This window comes from Monodelphis domestica, chromosome 4 (genome assembly GCF_027887165.1).
Source record: "Monodelphis domestica isolate mMonDom1 chromosome 4, mMonDom1.pri, whole genome shotgun sequence".
Classification (NCBI taxonomy): Eukaryota; Metazoa; Chordata; class Mammalia; order Didelphimorphia; family Didelphidae; genus Monodelphis; species Monodelphis domestica.
Genome location: NC_077230.1, coordinates 92,014,474 through 92,029,832, shown reverse-complemented (window position 1 = coordinate 92,029,832; position 15,359 = coordinate 92,014,474). Strand labels below are relative to the sequence as shown.

Sequence of the window (15,359 nt, the reverse complement as noted above, 5' to 3'; positions counted from 1 at the left end):
ATACATTTTCATAGCAAAAGAGAGCCAGAAAAACAAGGTGCACTCTCACAGACTGACATTCTTGAAGCAACTTACTTGTAAGATATTAAAACTTAATTCTTACTGTATATCTGAACTACAAGTATAAATGAGGTTGTCGTTTGTTGATCCCTGCCCCCCTCTCCCCCTAGGCTTGATTAAGTTGAAAAATGGTCCTCTGAATTTACACCCAGTGGTTTTTTTGGTTCAGGCAGGTTAAAATAATTGGAGAAAAAATTGTTCTTACTCTCTGAAACAATCCATTTTGTACCCAGCTGCTTGATTAATTCAGCAAGTATTTATGAAGTGCTAACTTATTGCCAGAGGGCACCAGGCTACAAAGGGGACAAGGAAAACAGTTTCTGCTATAAAGATTACATTTGGCTGAGAACGAGGGTGACAGAGAGAGAGACACTGTGTGCAAACCTAAGTGAAGACAAGATGATTCAAAGAGGGAAAAGGCATTAATAATTCTGGGGATAAAGAAGCACCACCCCGTGCAAAGGGAGTGCCTTTGTTGAGGTGTGAAGGGAGCTGAGAAATCTCAGATGTGAAGGGGAGAGGAAGAGGAGGGGAGAGTGAAGTGCCCAGTTCAGAGAAAGACAATTGGTCTATTTGACCGCATGTGAAGAATGTCAAGAACAATGATATGAAGGGTCATTGAGGTTATTTATTACTTTTGGATTTCGAAAGGTTTTTAGTCCTCAGTCACCCTCTATTAAGAAGCAGATATTCAGGGGGCAACTGGGTGGCTCAGTAGATTGAGAGTCAGGCCTAGAGATAGGAGGTCCTGGGTTCAAATCTGGCCTGAGACACTTCCCAGCTGTGAGACCCTGGACAAGTCACTTAACCCCCATGCCTATCCCTTACCACTCATCTGCCTCAGAGCCAATACACAGTATTGACTCCAAGATGGAAGGTAAGGGCTTAAAAAAAAAAAACAGAAATTCCTAGGAGGGCTAGCTTTTACCATTGTACACCTTTTTGTGGATTAATTACATCTGGTTGTCAGACCAACATTTTATGATGGAGTACAGAATAGATGGATACATGTGGGACATGCAAAGGTCTGAGGTAGGTGAAAAGTAAGTTTCCTTCATGTTTATCCTGAGGGCTTACTCTGGGGTACTAACTTGATCTTTTTTTTTATCTTTATATTTTTCATGGCTGTATAAATATGGACATGACGTCAATATGACCATACAGTATGACTCTCATTTCCAATCCTAGATCTCTGCTCCTGCTCCTCCAGCCTGGTTGTCACGCTCTGGCTGCTGCTGGCTAACCTGTTTCCTCTCCTGGCCGGGTTCCTCCTGTGCGCTTTGCACTAGCGGTCAGAAGATGGATCCCAGAACCTCTTTCACGTTGTGTTCCTCTTGGCGCAGAACACACAACCTAGACAGGGGCCCGCCTTGTGAAAGAGACTGAAGAGGCAGTAGTGACTTGAGTTTGGGAACCGCTGTTGATCACAGCCAGAGCTTGGAGCAATCTGTCCGCCCCCCAGCTGTGCCAGTCACATTCGGAGAAGGAGAGCGATCATAAGAGTTGCCAAGTCCATGTGTGTTGTCGGACCTGTAGTCAACCCCCGCCCTGGATGTTTTCTTGAATCCCTTTGAAAGTGGCCTTGGGGTGCCTCATCAATCATCAGTGTTTGCTCTCGGAAATCACGGACAAGATCGGCTGCTGGTGGCCCGGGAGGTCTACAGTGTCCCCAATTCTCTTGAGCCCTGTGGGGCTTTTCAATGTTGTGAGCTCTCCTTTGACGTGTGGCTCTTTTGAGTTTCATGCCGTTCACTGGACCTTCGTGTGCGTTGTTGTGCTGAACGTTTGTTCCGTGGATGGCTTTCTTCAAGCGGTTTTGTTCTGTCACTTCAGTCTGCCTACCGTTTTCAGACCAGTAGGTGAACTGAAGAATGGTGTTTCTGTGGCATGCCTGAGCGCAGCTTCTGCTCAGTGGTTTTGGGACAGCCTTCTCCAGGGCCATCTTCTCGTATTAACCTTTGGAATCTAGTGTTCCGCCACCATCTCTTTGTGTTCTTCATTAGCTCCTTGTTTAGTGACTTCTGGGAGAAGAATTGTGAAGGGTCCAGAACTACCCAGATAACGACTTGGTCTGAGCACCAAGAACGTGAGAATAGAAGGGAAGAGAAGGCCTGCTGCCTCCTCAGGCCTCACAATAACAGGAGGCCAGCCAGGGTTAGAGAGTCCTGGTGTGGACCGGCCAGGGGCAGGAAAGAGGTGCCGGGGTGGCCACAGAAAGCCCTGCACAGAAAGGGGCTGGGGTAGAAAATAGGTATCAGGATTCTCTCCTCAGTATCCCGCCTCCATGGCTTTTTTGAGAAGTAGGGAGGCTCCGTTAGTATTCATATAAAGGTTCATGCCTGAGCTTCAGAATCTCCTGTTCCATCAGGAGAGGACAATTTCTGCATCACAGCCCCAAATCTGGGTGCTGGCACAATCCAGTTCACTCCAGTATGCTGATGATGTGCAAGGCCTTGGGAATACAAAGGCAACACCTGACCAACAGCCCTTCCTCTCTGAGGAGTGTGTGCGGCCTTCAGGTTGGGTGGGGACAGGGAGAGTTTGACCAAATCTTAATTACAGTACAAGTCAGGGGGACATGAGGGCAAAGAAGACATCCAGACATGCTCATGAATTATTTATTTGTGCTTCTATATTAAAGCCTAGAAATAACTGATGCCCGGCCTAAAGAGAGTCCATTTCCTTACTCTACTGAAAGGAAAGCCAATTTGTGCACCAGGTGGGAAAGGGGACCACATATACCTCTGGACGCCAGACCCCTTGAAACTGTGCCATTTCCCTTATTCTCTGAAAGGCTGTAGCCCAGAATGGCTGGGGGTGGCCCCTCTGTCCTTATTCCTTTCCAGGAAGTTCTCAGTCTCAGTGCTGAATTTCCCAGCAGCCTTGATACAGATTTGGAATGAAAATGAACCCCTTTTTGCTAGGAACACATCACAGCCTGTTCTTGGACAGAGGTTGGAGTCCCTGATGTAGATGACACTGGGCTGAGCAGAAGAGTAGAGGGGTGATGGTTAGGAAGCACACAGACTTAGTTTTTAGTCTACCCAGTATGTCCATAGACTTCAGGGAGGTCAGGATCCAAGGAAAACTTATCTATTTTTAAAAAGAAAGACCTGAAGTCAGTTACCTGTAGTGATTCATGAATCACTTGAACTGGACAACACAATTTTGCCAAAATTTTATAGTTCAAAATATATTTACAAGGGTAGGTGTTATCTTCTGACTGTTGTACAGTAATAGACTTGGAAGCATTGTTTCAGAGCATGGTGCTTTTATACTTGAAAGATATCTTAATTTATTTTTCTTAATATAATTCTATTTGCACTAACTACTTTCTTGATAATATGGCTGACATTTTTACTTCTGTGTATATTTATTACATTTGCAATCTGGTAAGCCAGTCTTGTGTCTGCACAAACATCAACCTTGATAAGCTTGGGGTTGAGCATCTCGACTTGCATAAGTAATGAATTGTGTTGATGTCTTCCTCCCTGTCAGACAAGTTTGAAAAGTGGTTGTGGCTTAACTTTGCATTGTTTTCTCCTAGTTGTACGTGGTGTTTCAATTGTCTTTAGAGGATTAACTAACCCTATGTAGCTTTTCCAGGGAGGCTTTAAGAAGCGTTTCTTGATCAGCTGGAGTGTAGCAATGGAATAAAGAATGGCTTTAATGACCTGATTTTTCAGTTCAGGTTTTGTGAGAATGTTTTCCTTTTGGGGGCTCGGAATTCTGCAAGCTAGAAAACTTGCAAATTGTAAATGGCGCTGCTCCTATGGAAAAGACCAAAAAACCAAAAGTTGATAAGGAAATGGTAGGTAGGATGAGAAGGCTGCTGCCATGATGAAAGGGAGATGGGGACAGAGGAGAAGAGTGGAGGGTGGCCGATGATGAGTTGAGCCACTTTCTGACTCAGGAAGGGAAATGTCCTTGTAAAACTGACTACCTCCATTTTCCATTCAGTGGTAGATTCATTTTACTCGTGTTAACTTCTAAATCATTAAACATATGAAGTAAAAGATGTCTCAGGTTTTAAAGAACAGAATTCATGGGAAATAAAAGCCATTTCAGCAAACAACTTGAGTTGACTGTTTTGGAGAAACAAAAAGGTGTAGATAGAATCTTCCGCTAAAAGGGACTTTAAAGATCATCTAGGCCAACCCCCTTCCCGGTGCAGGAGCCCCACTATTAAATTCCTTTTAAGTATTCATTCCACTGTTATGTGAATATTTTCAGTGACAGAGAATTCACTACCTCATAAGGCAACTCATTCCATTTTCTGAATAGATTTTAGATAGACAATTTTAATATAATTTCCTCCACTTCCCAGAAAATTTTAACATAATTCCCTCTGCTGCCCACATAGAATTATCCATGTGTCCTCTTCCTCTCTTTTTTTAGTCACCACGATATACCTTCTGGGATGCACTCTTTCAGCTTACACATCAAGTATCATTTTTGTCCACTTTTAGAATTCACAAGATTAATGCTTAACTGGGCTTCTTTGCTTAAAGTTGTAACAAAGGAATTTCCGTTCCTTTCCAAAATAGTTTTAGAGAGAAACAAAATAAGGTTCACTTGGATATTTCACAATTGGAATCTTAAATATTAAACTTAAGGAGCACTGATAAAAGAAAAAAATTAGTTGGTCCTGTGACCTGGAATGAATCATCTATATTCTTTTTAGAACTCAGTCTCCTCATCTGTAAAATGGCCTCACCTGCTGACTTTGGAGCATCCATCCCATTTTTGGAATAGACCCAATTCACATGCTGTGTTTGATAAAGCTTGGTGTTGCTTTTATAGAGCTAGCCTTTCGACCAGGATGTTCTTAGAAATGGAATGGGAAGAAGGAAGATTCTTGATCTCTGTTAACAACTGAGCTGGAATAGACCCCGAAGACACACTTCCTGCAGTGGTCCTGCCTGCCCCGTTGCTTAAAATGCACTAGCCTTTAGTACCAATACCTCTTTGACAATGAAGAAAAATGTCAGCATTTTAATGAAAAACATTCTACAGAAAAAGGATTGTTCTGAAGAGGGAACAAACTTAACCTTCATAAGATTGTTTGCTTTTTTTGGTGTAAATTATATTTGGGGTAAATTAAGTCACTTTTGCATTTTTAAAACAAAATCAGAGATTTAAGGGCTAACTTTTTATTTATGGGGATCTGTAAATTTAAATTTTTCCTGGGTAAAATATTTCTGTAACATTGACATAATAAAAACAAATTAGAAAGTAACTTGCATCTTGTATTTCCTAAGCATCAACATTTGTTTTAAAATCTGGAAAAGGAATACAAATGCAAGAATGAATTCAGAAGAACAGGTAGTTCCCTTATTCTGGGACAGGAGTCTGCAATTCTATTTTGAGCCTAGCCGAGAGCCCAGTTCTCTAGCCTATGGCACAAAGAATTTCGTAGAGAATTGCAGTGAGGAAGCTACCCTCAAATAGGCAGGGGAGGGAGTGAGCAAAAGGAAGCAGGAATAGAGTAGGACTGGCTGAAACTATCCCAGGCTCATTTCACGACCTAGGCATGAGAATGGACACTCGGGAACCAGCACCGGTAGCCGGCTTACCGACACTAGCATATGGTATAGGAATGGTATAGAACTGCTTTTCAGGGCATCAGCACCAGATGAAACTGATGGGCGCTGGCTCCAGGGACTGATTTTTTCCCTTATTGCAAGAGTATATAGGGAAGGAGATCTAGGACACTTCTCCATTTCTCTTAGGGCACCTTTTCCTTACCACCGAGAAGAGAGAATGGAACCAGAAGTACTTGGTGTGCACTTTACAAGGATGTTTTTCAGCCTTTGATTTTGAAAGTCAGTTCCGTTGGCAAAATTGACAGAAATTCCCAATGCAATGCTCTTTGATCAGAAGTCTGGTATTTTATTTTAAAATTTCTCATGTCAACGTCAAAGCAACAAAATGTTCACTTACACAACTGAAGGAATCTAATGATTATTAAACCACAAAGGTAGTATTTTGTTGTACAAGTGTGTTCACGCTGCCCTGAAGGTTTTTGTAGACTATATCGCTTTAAAATTGTTTGTTCTTGTGTAACTATTTCATTTTCCTGTTGATAAAATTTAAGAAAGCCTTCCAGTGTTCTAAAGAGAGAGAACATATTTGGGATGTAATATATTGCTGGAATCCAGTATAGTGTTGAATTACTTGGATTATGAGCAGTATCTTTCTCTTCCTGGGCTAGGCAGAATTTTACAGCTAAGCAGCACGAGGACATCCTCTTTTAAAGGCGAGCAGGCCTCAGACACTTCCTAGTTGTGTGACCCTGGACAAGTCACTTAGTTTCAATTGCCTAGCCCTTGCAGTTCTTCTGTCTTAACTAAGACAGATGGTAAAGGTTATTTTTTTTTTTAAGCGAGCCTAGGGTTTTTCTTTAAATATTTAGTCCCATTTAAACTGGTTTTAATATATTGCTAAACCTAAACAGCAAAAATCAGACCTGCACAGAGCTTGGTATTGGAACTAGCCAAATCCCAAGAGTATTTAAGGGAAACTAGACAGACAACAAATAGATGTGAACTGGAACAAAGCTGCTGACACTTCCATGGCTGTTGATTCTCATGAACAACAATGATGGCAATCGAGTGAACTTCAACAGGTTTACTGGAATTTGATATCCAATCAATTTTCTTTTTATAGTCCCATACTGATTCCTTTAAAAGAAAAAAAATCACCTGTATATTGTACTTTTAGCAGTGTCTAGCATAGTGCTTTAAGGCTATTATAGCTATTTAATAAATTTGCTTGGATTTGTTGAGTGATTGGCTAATTAGTTGTATGAATTCCTTAACCAGTTTTAAGATAACTACAAAATGAGAAGCATCATGATATGGCCTTAGACCTGAAATTTCCATCCTTCTCTATTTTCAGATCTTAGTATTTCCCGGTATTTTAGCTCCATTTAAAGAAAAACAAAACAAAACATTTAAGTTGTTCTAACAGAAGGTTGGAAGAAAATTTTAGATCATGTAAGCATCTTAATTATCTATAATTTCAGCCATAGTATTAAAAGAGTTGATTGATGTAATGTCTTTTAAAATTAAATTAAATGATATATAGTTATATATCAACAAGTCATGTACTGAAGATCTATTACTCTAGGTGGAGTAGTGCACAGACTGCTGGGCCTGGGGTCAGGGAGACCTAAACTCAAATCTCAGATACTTAGTGACTGAGTGTCTCTGGGCAATCTGTTGGTCTCAGTTTCCTCATCTGTTCCATGGGGATGATAATAGCACTTGCCTCCCAGGGTTGTGAGGAGCATCAAATCAGATAATACTTTGTTTTTTACCTTACCTTCTGTCTTAGAATCAAAACCAAGTATCAGTTCCAAGACAGAAGAGGTAAGAGGTAGGCAAACGGGATTAAGTGACTTACCCAGGGTCACCCAGCTGAGAAGTTTCTCAGATCAAATTTGAACCCAGGACCTCCTGTTACCAAGCCTGGCACTCTAGCCACTGAGCTACCTAGCCACCGAGGTGCCCCAAGTCAGATATTTGCAATGCACTTGGTATACATGCCTGGCCCACAGTAGGCACTATATAAATATTATTATTGGTCATGATGGCGAAGAATTATAACCAAATGTTTTTGAGTCTAGAGGAAGTGATACAAAATTCTAATTTCGTGTAGCTGATTTTGAAGCCAGAAATTTGCTGGGAGGCAAATATTTGAAATGCTGCATTTATAAAGATTTGACAACTAAATTGTAATTTTGTTGGCAAATAGACTAATAACGTAATATCTTGCTGGTTGTAACCTCACAGGATCTCTTCACACAAAAAGGAGAAGTGATCAGTTAAACAGTCAATCAGCAAGCATTCATTGAGCATTTACTGTGTGCCAGGCACTGTGCTAAGAACAGGAGTTTCCTTAATCGCGTCTCAACTCTCTCTTGACTGCAAAATCCAAAAATCAATGATGCCTTTTTTTCTGTGTGTGTTTTGGATTCTTCATACAGAGCACGAATCACCTGGAATTTGTTTTCTCAACTCCATTTTTACCTAAATTTCTAAAGAAATCTCCACATCTGAGCTATCAGAAAGTAAACATATTTGACAGAAATGGGTTAAAGTTATGCTATCTGCAAGATGTCTTCTCATGATATGCCCTTGACGTACATTCTTCAATTGTGTTTTCTAAACACCCTCTGTCTTAGAATGACTACTAAGGATGGGTTCCAAAGCAGAAGAGCAGGAAGGGGGGGACAGTTAGGGTTAAATGATGCGCCCAGGGTTGCACAGCTCAAAGAAAGTGTCAGGCTGGATTTGAACACAGTTCTCTAGGATTGGCTTTCTGCCCCTTGAGCCATCTATCTGCCCCAAGATTGTTGATTAACCGGGCCCCGTCATCGTTATGCAGTAATAGAGGGTTTCCTCCGATTCGTGCCATCGTAAGCAATTTGCTCATGGTTATACTTGTGCTGTCAGATGAAGCACTTCCACGTTCTTCATGTTGTGGAAGATGCGTTAAAAAAAAAAGAGCCATGAAGAAAAGGTGGACAATGGTCTGCTTTCATCTGCCCTCCGACTCCATCGCTCTTTCCTTGGAGGGAGACAGCGTTTTCCTTGCAAGCCCTCTGGAATTGTCTTGGATCACTATTGCTGAGAGGAGCTCAGGCTGTCACAGTCGATTGTTCCACAATGCTGCCATTACTGTGGACAATGTGCTGCTGGTTCTGCTTATTTCACTGCATCGGTTCATGTCGATCTTTCCAGCTGTTTCTGAAATCATTCCTTTTAGCACAATAGCTTTTCTTCACCATCGTATACCACAATTTGTTCAGCCATTCCCCAATTGATGTCATCCCTTCAATTTCCAATTATTTGTCACCACAAAAAGTGCAGCTATAAATATTTTTGTACAAATGGGTCCTTTCCCCCTTTTTATGATCTCTGTGGGGTTCAGACCCTGAAGAAATTTTTAATTGAACTTATAAACACCAAATTAAATGAGCACTTTCCTGTACAAAGAAGTACATGAGGATTATACGTGAAAACATTGCTTATCTATAGTGTTTTTTCCTTATAATAAATTCAACATGTTACTTTCAAAGCTGTCCTGCTTGTCTCTTTCTGAACTTTTCTGTTCATTTCATTAAAAGCCCTTTCCTTCTCTCTTAGAATGGATACTAAGTATCGTTTACAAGACATAAAAAGCAATAAGGGCAAGGCAATTTGGGTTAAGTGACTTGCCCAGGGTCATGCAACTAGGAAGTGTCTGAGTTCAGATTTGAACCCAAGACCTCTTGTTTTCACTTCTATACATTAAAAAAAAAAAAAGAGGGGGCACCTGGGTTGCTCAGTGGATTGAGAGCCAGGTCTAGAGACGGGAGGTCCTGGGTTCAAATCTTCCTTCCTAGCTGTGTGACCCTGGGCAAGTCACTTAACCCCCATTGCCTAGCCCTCACCACTCTTCTGCCTTGGAACCAATACACAGTATTGACTCCAAGACAGAAGTTAAGGGTTTAAAAAAAATGCTTCAGTGACTTCAATTTATTTTCTTTTAAAACCCCAACAACAAATACCCTTACTAATCCTTTCTTTTTTAATTAGAAGAAAAAAGGAGGAAAACCAAAAATCTTTCAATAAACATTTAATAAGTCAAATTTCTTTGGAGTTTAGCAACATCCTAAAATGAGGTGACTAGAACGGAGCACAAAGGGCCAAATTGACCAGAAAAGGTTTTCATAGATGCCCTGCCTTTCCAACTTTATCGTACATCAGCCCTTATCACCTCCAGGATCAGATACAAAATCCTTTTCTTTTTTTTTAAGCTATTCATAATCTTCCCAGAGCTGCCTACCCTTAACTTCCTCCGTTTCCCCTCCACTTCAGTCCCCTTCAGTCTAGTGACACTGATCTTGCTATTAGAGAAGATACTCCATCTGACAAAGTCATTGGACTCCCAGCAGGAATGTCCAGAGACATGGGAAGCCTGGTAGACTTCTGAGTTCAGAGGCTACAGGAGTGGAGAACTTGGGGGCAATTAGGTGACTCAGTGAAGTCAGAAAGTCCTGGGTTCAAATTTGATCTTGGATACTTCCTAGCTGTGACCCTGGTCAAGTCACCTAACCCCAGTTGCCTAGCCCTTAATACTCTAGCTGTGGAACCCATTGCTTAGTATCCATTCTAAGAGATATATATATATGACCAAATAAAAAAACATATATATACATATATATATATTTTTAATTTGGTCATTTCCAAACATTATTCATTGGAAACAAAGATCATTTTCTTTTCCTCCCCTCCCTCCCACCACCTCTCCCACAGCCAACGCGCAATTCCACTGGGTATCACATGTGTTCTTGATTCAAACCCATTTCTGTGTTGTTGGTATTTGCACTAGAGTGTTCATTTAGAGTCTCTCCTCAGTCATATCCCCTGCACCCCTGTAGTCAAGCAGTTGCTTTTCATCAGTGTTTTTACTCTCACAGTTTATCTTCTGCTTGTGGATAGTGTTTTTTAGATCCCTGCAGATTGTTCAGGGACATTGCATTGTCCCTAATGGAGAAGTCCATCACCTTCGATTGTACCACAATGTATCAGTCTCTGTGTACATTGTTTTCCTGGTTCTGCTCCTTTCGCTCTGCATCACTTCCTGGAGGTCGTTCCAGTCTCCATGGAATTCCTCTACTTTATTATTCCTTTGAGCACAATAGTATTCCTTCACCAACATATACCACAATTTGTTCAGCCATTCTCCAATTGATGGGCATCCCCTCATTTTCCAATTTTTTACCACCACAAAGAGCACAGCTATGAATACTCTTGTACAAGTCTTTTTTCCTTATTGTCTCTTTGGGGTACAAACCCAGCAGTGCTATGGCTGGATCAAAGGGCAGACAGCCTTTTATCACCCTTTGGGCATAGTTCCAAATTGCCCTCCAGAATGGTTGGATCAATTCACAACTCCACCAGCAATGAATTAGTGTGCCCACTTTGCTGCATCCCCTCCAGCATTCATTACTCTCCTTTGCTGTCATGTTAGCCAATCTGCTAGGTGTGAGGTGATACCTCAGAGTTGTTTTGATTTGCATCTCTCTGATTATAAGAGATTTAGAGCACTTTTTCATGTGCTTGTTAATAGTTTTGATTTCTTTGGCTGAGAACTGCCTGTTCATGTCCCTTGCCCATTTATCAACTGGAGAATGGCTTGATTTTTTGTACAATTGATTTAGCTCTTTGTAAATTTGAGTAATTAAACCTTTGTCAGAGGTTTTTATGAAGATTGCTTCCCAGTTTGTTGTTTTCCTTCTGATTTTAGTTACATTGGTTTTGTTTGTACAAAAACTTTTTAATTTGATGTAGTCAAAATAATTTATTTTACATTTTGTGACTCTTTCTAAGTCTGGCTTGGTTTTAAAATCTTTCCCTTCCCAAAGGTCTGACAGGTATACTATTCTGTGTTCACCTAATTTACTTAGAGTTTCCTTCTTTATGTTCAAGTCAATCACCCATTTTGAATTTATCTTGGTGTAGGGTGTGAGGTGTTGATCAAAACCTAATCTCTCCCACACTGTCCTCCAATTTTCCCAGCAGTTTTTATCAAATAATGGATTTTTGTCCCAAAAGCTGGGGTCTTTGGGACTCTAATCCACTCTGCTATTCGCTTGCGTTTTATGGGTGAGCTCATTCCATTCACATTCAGAGTTATTATTACTAGCTGTGTATTTCCCAGCATTTTGATTTCTGCTCCTTTTCCTGCCTTTTCTTCTTTCACTATTTCCTTCTACACCAATGTTTGCTTTTGAACAGTACCCCTTGTTCCCACCCTTATTTTACTTCCCTTTCTATCCCCCTCCCTATTTATCCCCCCCCTTATTTTCCCTGTAGTCTTTCTAAAATTAACCCCCCTCCCCCCCCCCCCGCTCCCTCCCTCTCTTGTACTGCTTCCCTCCCCACTAGACCGTTTGTTACCCTTCTACTCCCCTTTAGGGTGCAAATCTATTCTCTGCCCCCAATGGATTGGATTGTTTTTCCCTCTTTGAGTCACTCTCAAAACACGGAAAAGTTGAGTATTTCCTGTCTCCGACCTCTTTACCCTTCCAGTGTATCGATGTTCTCCCCACTCCCACCATGAGCTTCTTTATGACATATAAATTTATCCCCATTTGTTTCTTTTCCCATTTCTTTTAATATTCACGTGTTTTTAAGCTCTAGTTATATATATATATATATATATATATATATGCATACTCATGCATATGTATTTTTGCATGCATATATCTATATACCTATTTATGTCTTGTCCTTTCATCTATACAGTTTGTTGCTGTTCCCTCTAAGTATACTTCTTTTTGCTGCCCAGCTAATAACAACAGTTTTAAGAGTTATCAATGACCTCTTTTCTTATAGGGATACATATCATTTTAACTTATTGAGTCTCTTAAAAAATTTTTTTTGTTTTTCTTTTTTCCCCTCTTTTTTAATTACCTTTTGATGATTCTCTTGAGTTCTGTGCTTGTACATCAAATTTTCTGTTCAGGTCTGGTCTTTACGAATTCTTGAAATTCTTCTATTTTGTTGAATGCCCATACTTTCCCCTGAAAGAATATAGTCAGTTTTGCTGGGTAGTTGATTCTTGGTTGTAGACCTAGTTCCCTTGCTTTCCGGAATATCATATTCCATTCCTTTCTTTTTTTCAGTGTGGATGCAGCCAGATCCTGAGTTATCCTCACTGTGGTTCCTTGGTATCTGAATGACTTCTTCTTGGCAGCTTGTAATATCTTTTCTTTGGTCTGATAGTTCTTGAATTTGGCTATAACATTCCTGGGTGTTGTCAGTTGGGGATTAAGTCCAGGAGGTGATCTGTGGATTCTATCAATCTCCACTTTTCCCTCTTGCTCAAGGATTTCGGGGCAGTTCTCTTTACTAATTTCCTGTAATATAATGTCCAGACTTTTTCTTTTGTCATGGCCTTCTGGTAGGCTAATAATTCTTAAATTGTCTCTCCTTGAATGATTTTCTAAATCCTCTGTTTTGTGAATGAGATGCTTCATATTTTCCTCAATTTTTTTTCATTCTTTTGGTTTTGTTTTATACTGTCCTGCTGCCTTTTGAGGTCACATGATTCTAGTTGTATTCTGGTTCTTAAAGACTGGATTTCATCCTTAGTTTTTTGGTCGTCCTTTTCCTTTTGGTCAGATTTTCTTTGGAGGTCATCTTTCATCTTCTTCACCTCATCTTTCATCTGCTTTGCCTCATCTTTCATCTCCTTTGCCTCATTTTCCAGCTGGTTGATTTTGGCTTTCAAGAAACTATTTTCTGTTTCCAGATGACTTATCTTAGTTTTTAAGTTCTTTTCCCAATTGTCTTCAGCCTCTCTTAGTTGTGTTTTGAATTGCATTTTGAGTTCTTCCAAAGCCTGTATCCAATTTGCTGGGATTTCTGATTTTTCCTTTGCTGGGTCCTCCCCCTTTGTTTCATTCGCTCTTTGCTCATTACCTGTGCAGAAGCTGTCTATTGTAATTTCTTTCTTCTTTTTCTGTTGTTTGCTCGAGTTTACCCCTTTTTTGCTCCCCATATTTGGCTGTGCTCTTGCTCCTCTCATTTTGTTTTGATTTTGGGGCTGTCAGTCTCCCCTCTTGGAGCTTTGTCAGATCTCTTGGTACAGTCTCTAGGGGAGGAATGTTAGCTTCCCTGTCCTCTGGAGGCTTTTGATTGGATTGAGTTCAAGTGGGTTAGGCTGTATGTGGTATGAAGCTCTGAGGCTCTGAAGACTCCTGGAAGGCTGGGCCGCCCAGGCTCTCTCCAGTTCTCTCCAGCTGCTTCTCTGCTGTCCACAAGTGCCTTTGCTCGCCTCCCTAAACTCTGAGGAGTTCTGATGGGATTAGGTTTAACTGGATTTGTCTGGATGTGCCCCGAGGCAACAGTGAGACTAGAGCCCAATGGAGGGACCCAGCCATAGTCTGGTCTCTCCCTGGCTTCTTCCCTGCTGTCCAAGCTGGATGCTCTGAGCCCGGCGCCCCGCTGCTCACAAGGTAGACCCTCCAAACCAGCACCTTTGCCCGCTCAGAGGTTCCCACTGCTGCTGGGGGCTCAGCCCTCTGGGTTGTGGGGGAGGGGTCCTGGGGCCTTCGCTCTGCCTTCCCCTTAGCCCTGAGTATTCTCCGATTCCGGATTTTGGGGGGTTGTACCTTTTGATTTGAGTCCAGAAGGAGGGTTCCCCGCTTCTGTCCTGTTGTTCAGCTTGAATTTCGGTGCCCTAAGAGCATTCAGTCTGTGTCAGTCTTTTGTTTGTTTTTTTAAAGAGTGGAGGGCTCCCCCAAGAAAGTACCAAATAGTGGCTGTAAAATCCACAGGGAGAACCTTAGAAGTCCTGGAAGAAACTGCCCAGTGTGGATGCAGTGGCAACCAGTGCAGCCAGAACTCAGAGTAGGACATCCCAATGCCCTTCATACTGTGTCTTGAGATGCCACAAAGGGCTCTGAAGATCCAGCCCTCAAGACCTCAAAGATTCAGGGGAGACTCATCACCCAGGGTGAGACCAAGAAACAATCCCTCCCTAAGTGCAGGAGGGGGAAGAGGCTAAAGCCAGACAGATGAATAAATCAAACACTGACCAGCACAAAATGTTAGTACAACTCTAGAGAACCCCTCAATGTTATAATTCTCTAATAATTGCAAGCAGAAAGTTGAAGGAAAAATGAATTTTTCACCTCCTGAAGTAACTCCAAAAGGAAGAGTGCCAGGAATGTCACAGCCAAACCTCCTACAATGAATGAAATGAATGAAAAAAATGAAAATCAATGAAAAAAATATTGAAAACTTAATGGCATTTAATAGGGTGCCTACAGTGGGGTATAGCCAATGCCAACCTGGCATAGGACTTGGGATCTTCGTACCCCAACCTTCTCTCACACTAGCAGGTCCAAGTTCTCAGAAAGAGACCACGACATAGTTACATTTCAGTTCTCTCTGTTGAGAAATACATGTCCCACCTTGAGCCCATCTACTATATTTGCTACCAGTGACTCACAATAATGATACTTTGTTAGGAAAAATAACCATTTGCTGAATAATATGCAAATAAGTATCAAGTGATAACACTTATATAATGTGGAATTGCTTGTCAGATCTGGGAGGGGGGAGAGAATACGAATCATGGAATGATGGAAAAATATTTTTAAAATTTTTTAAATAGAGCCAACCCCCTCACCATTTATTTAATAAGATAAAATAATGTTATGGCTACTAATGCATGTCCAGTAAAATATATCACAATGTGTATATATCCATCAATGCCCTCAAAAGAGTGGGCATGCA

General features: G+C 41.1%; 1 protein-coding gene across 2 annotated transcripts in view; it reads left to right on the top strand.

Moving 5' to 3' along the window:
* LMLN (leishmanolysin like peptidase) overlaps window positions 1-9,144 on the top strand; it is a 58,749-nt gene extending 49,605 nt beyond the window's left edge. For both annotated transcript variants that reach the window (XM_003341192.3, XM_056793585.1), the window contains one exon: window positions 1,249-9,144. In XM_003341192.3, the coding sequence (XP_003341240.2) occupies window positions 1,249-1,349 (101 nt within the window). In that variant the 3' untranslated portion in view covers window positions 1,350-9,144. The remainder of the gene's footprint in view (window positions 1-1,248) is intronic.
* Window positions 9,145-15,359: the final 6,215 nt, after the last annotated feature.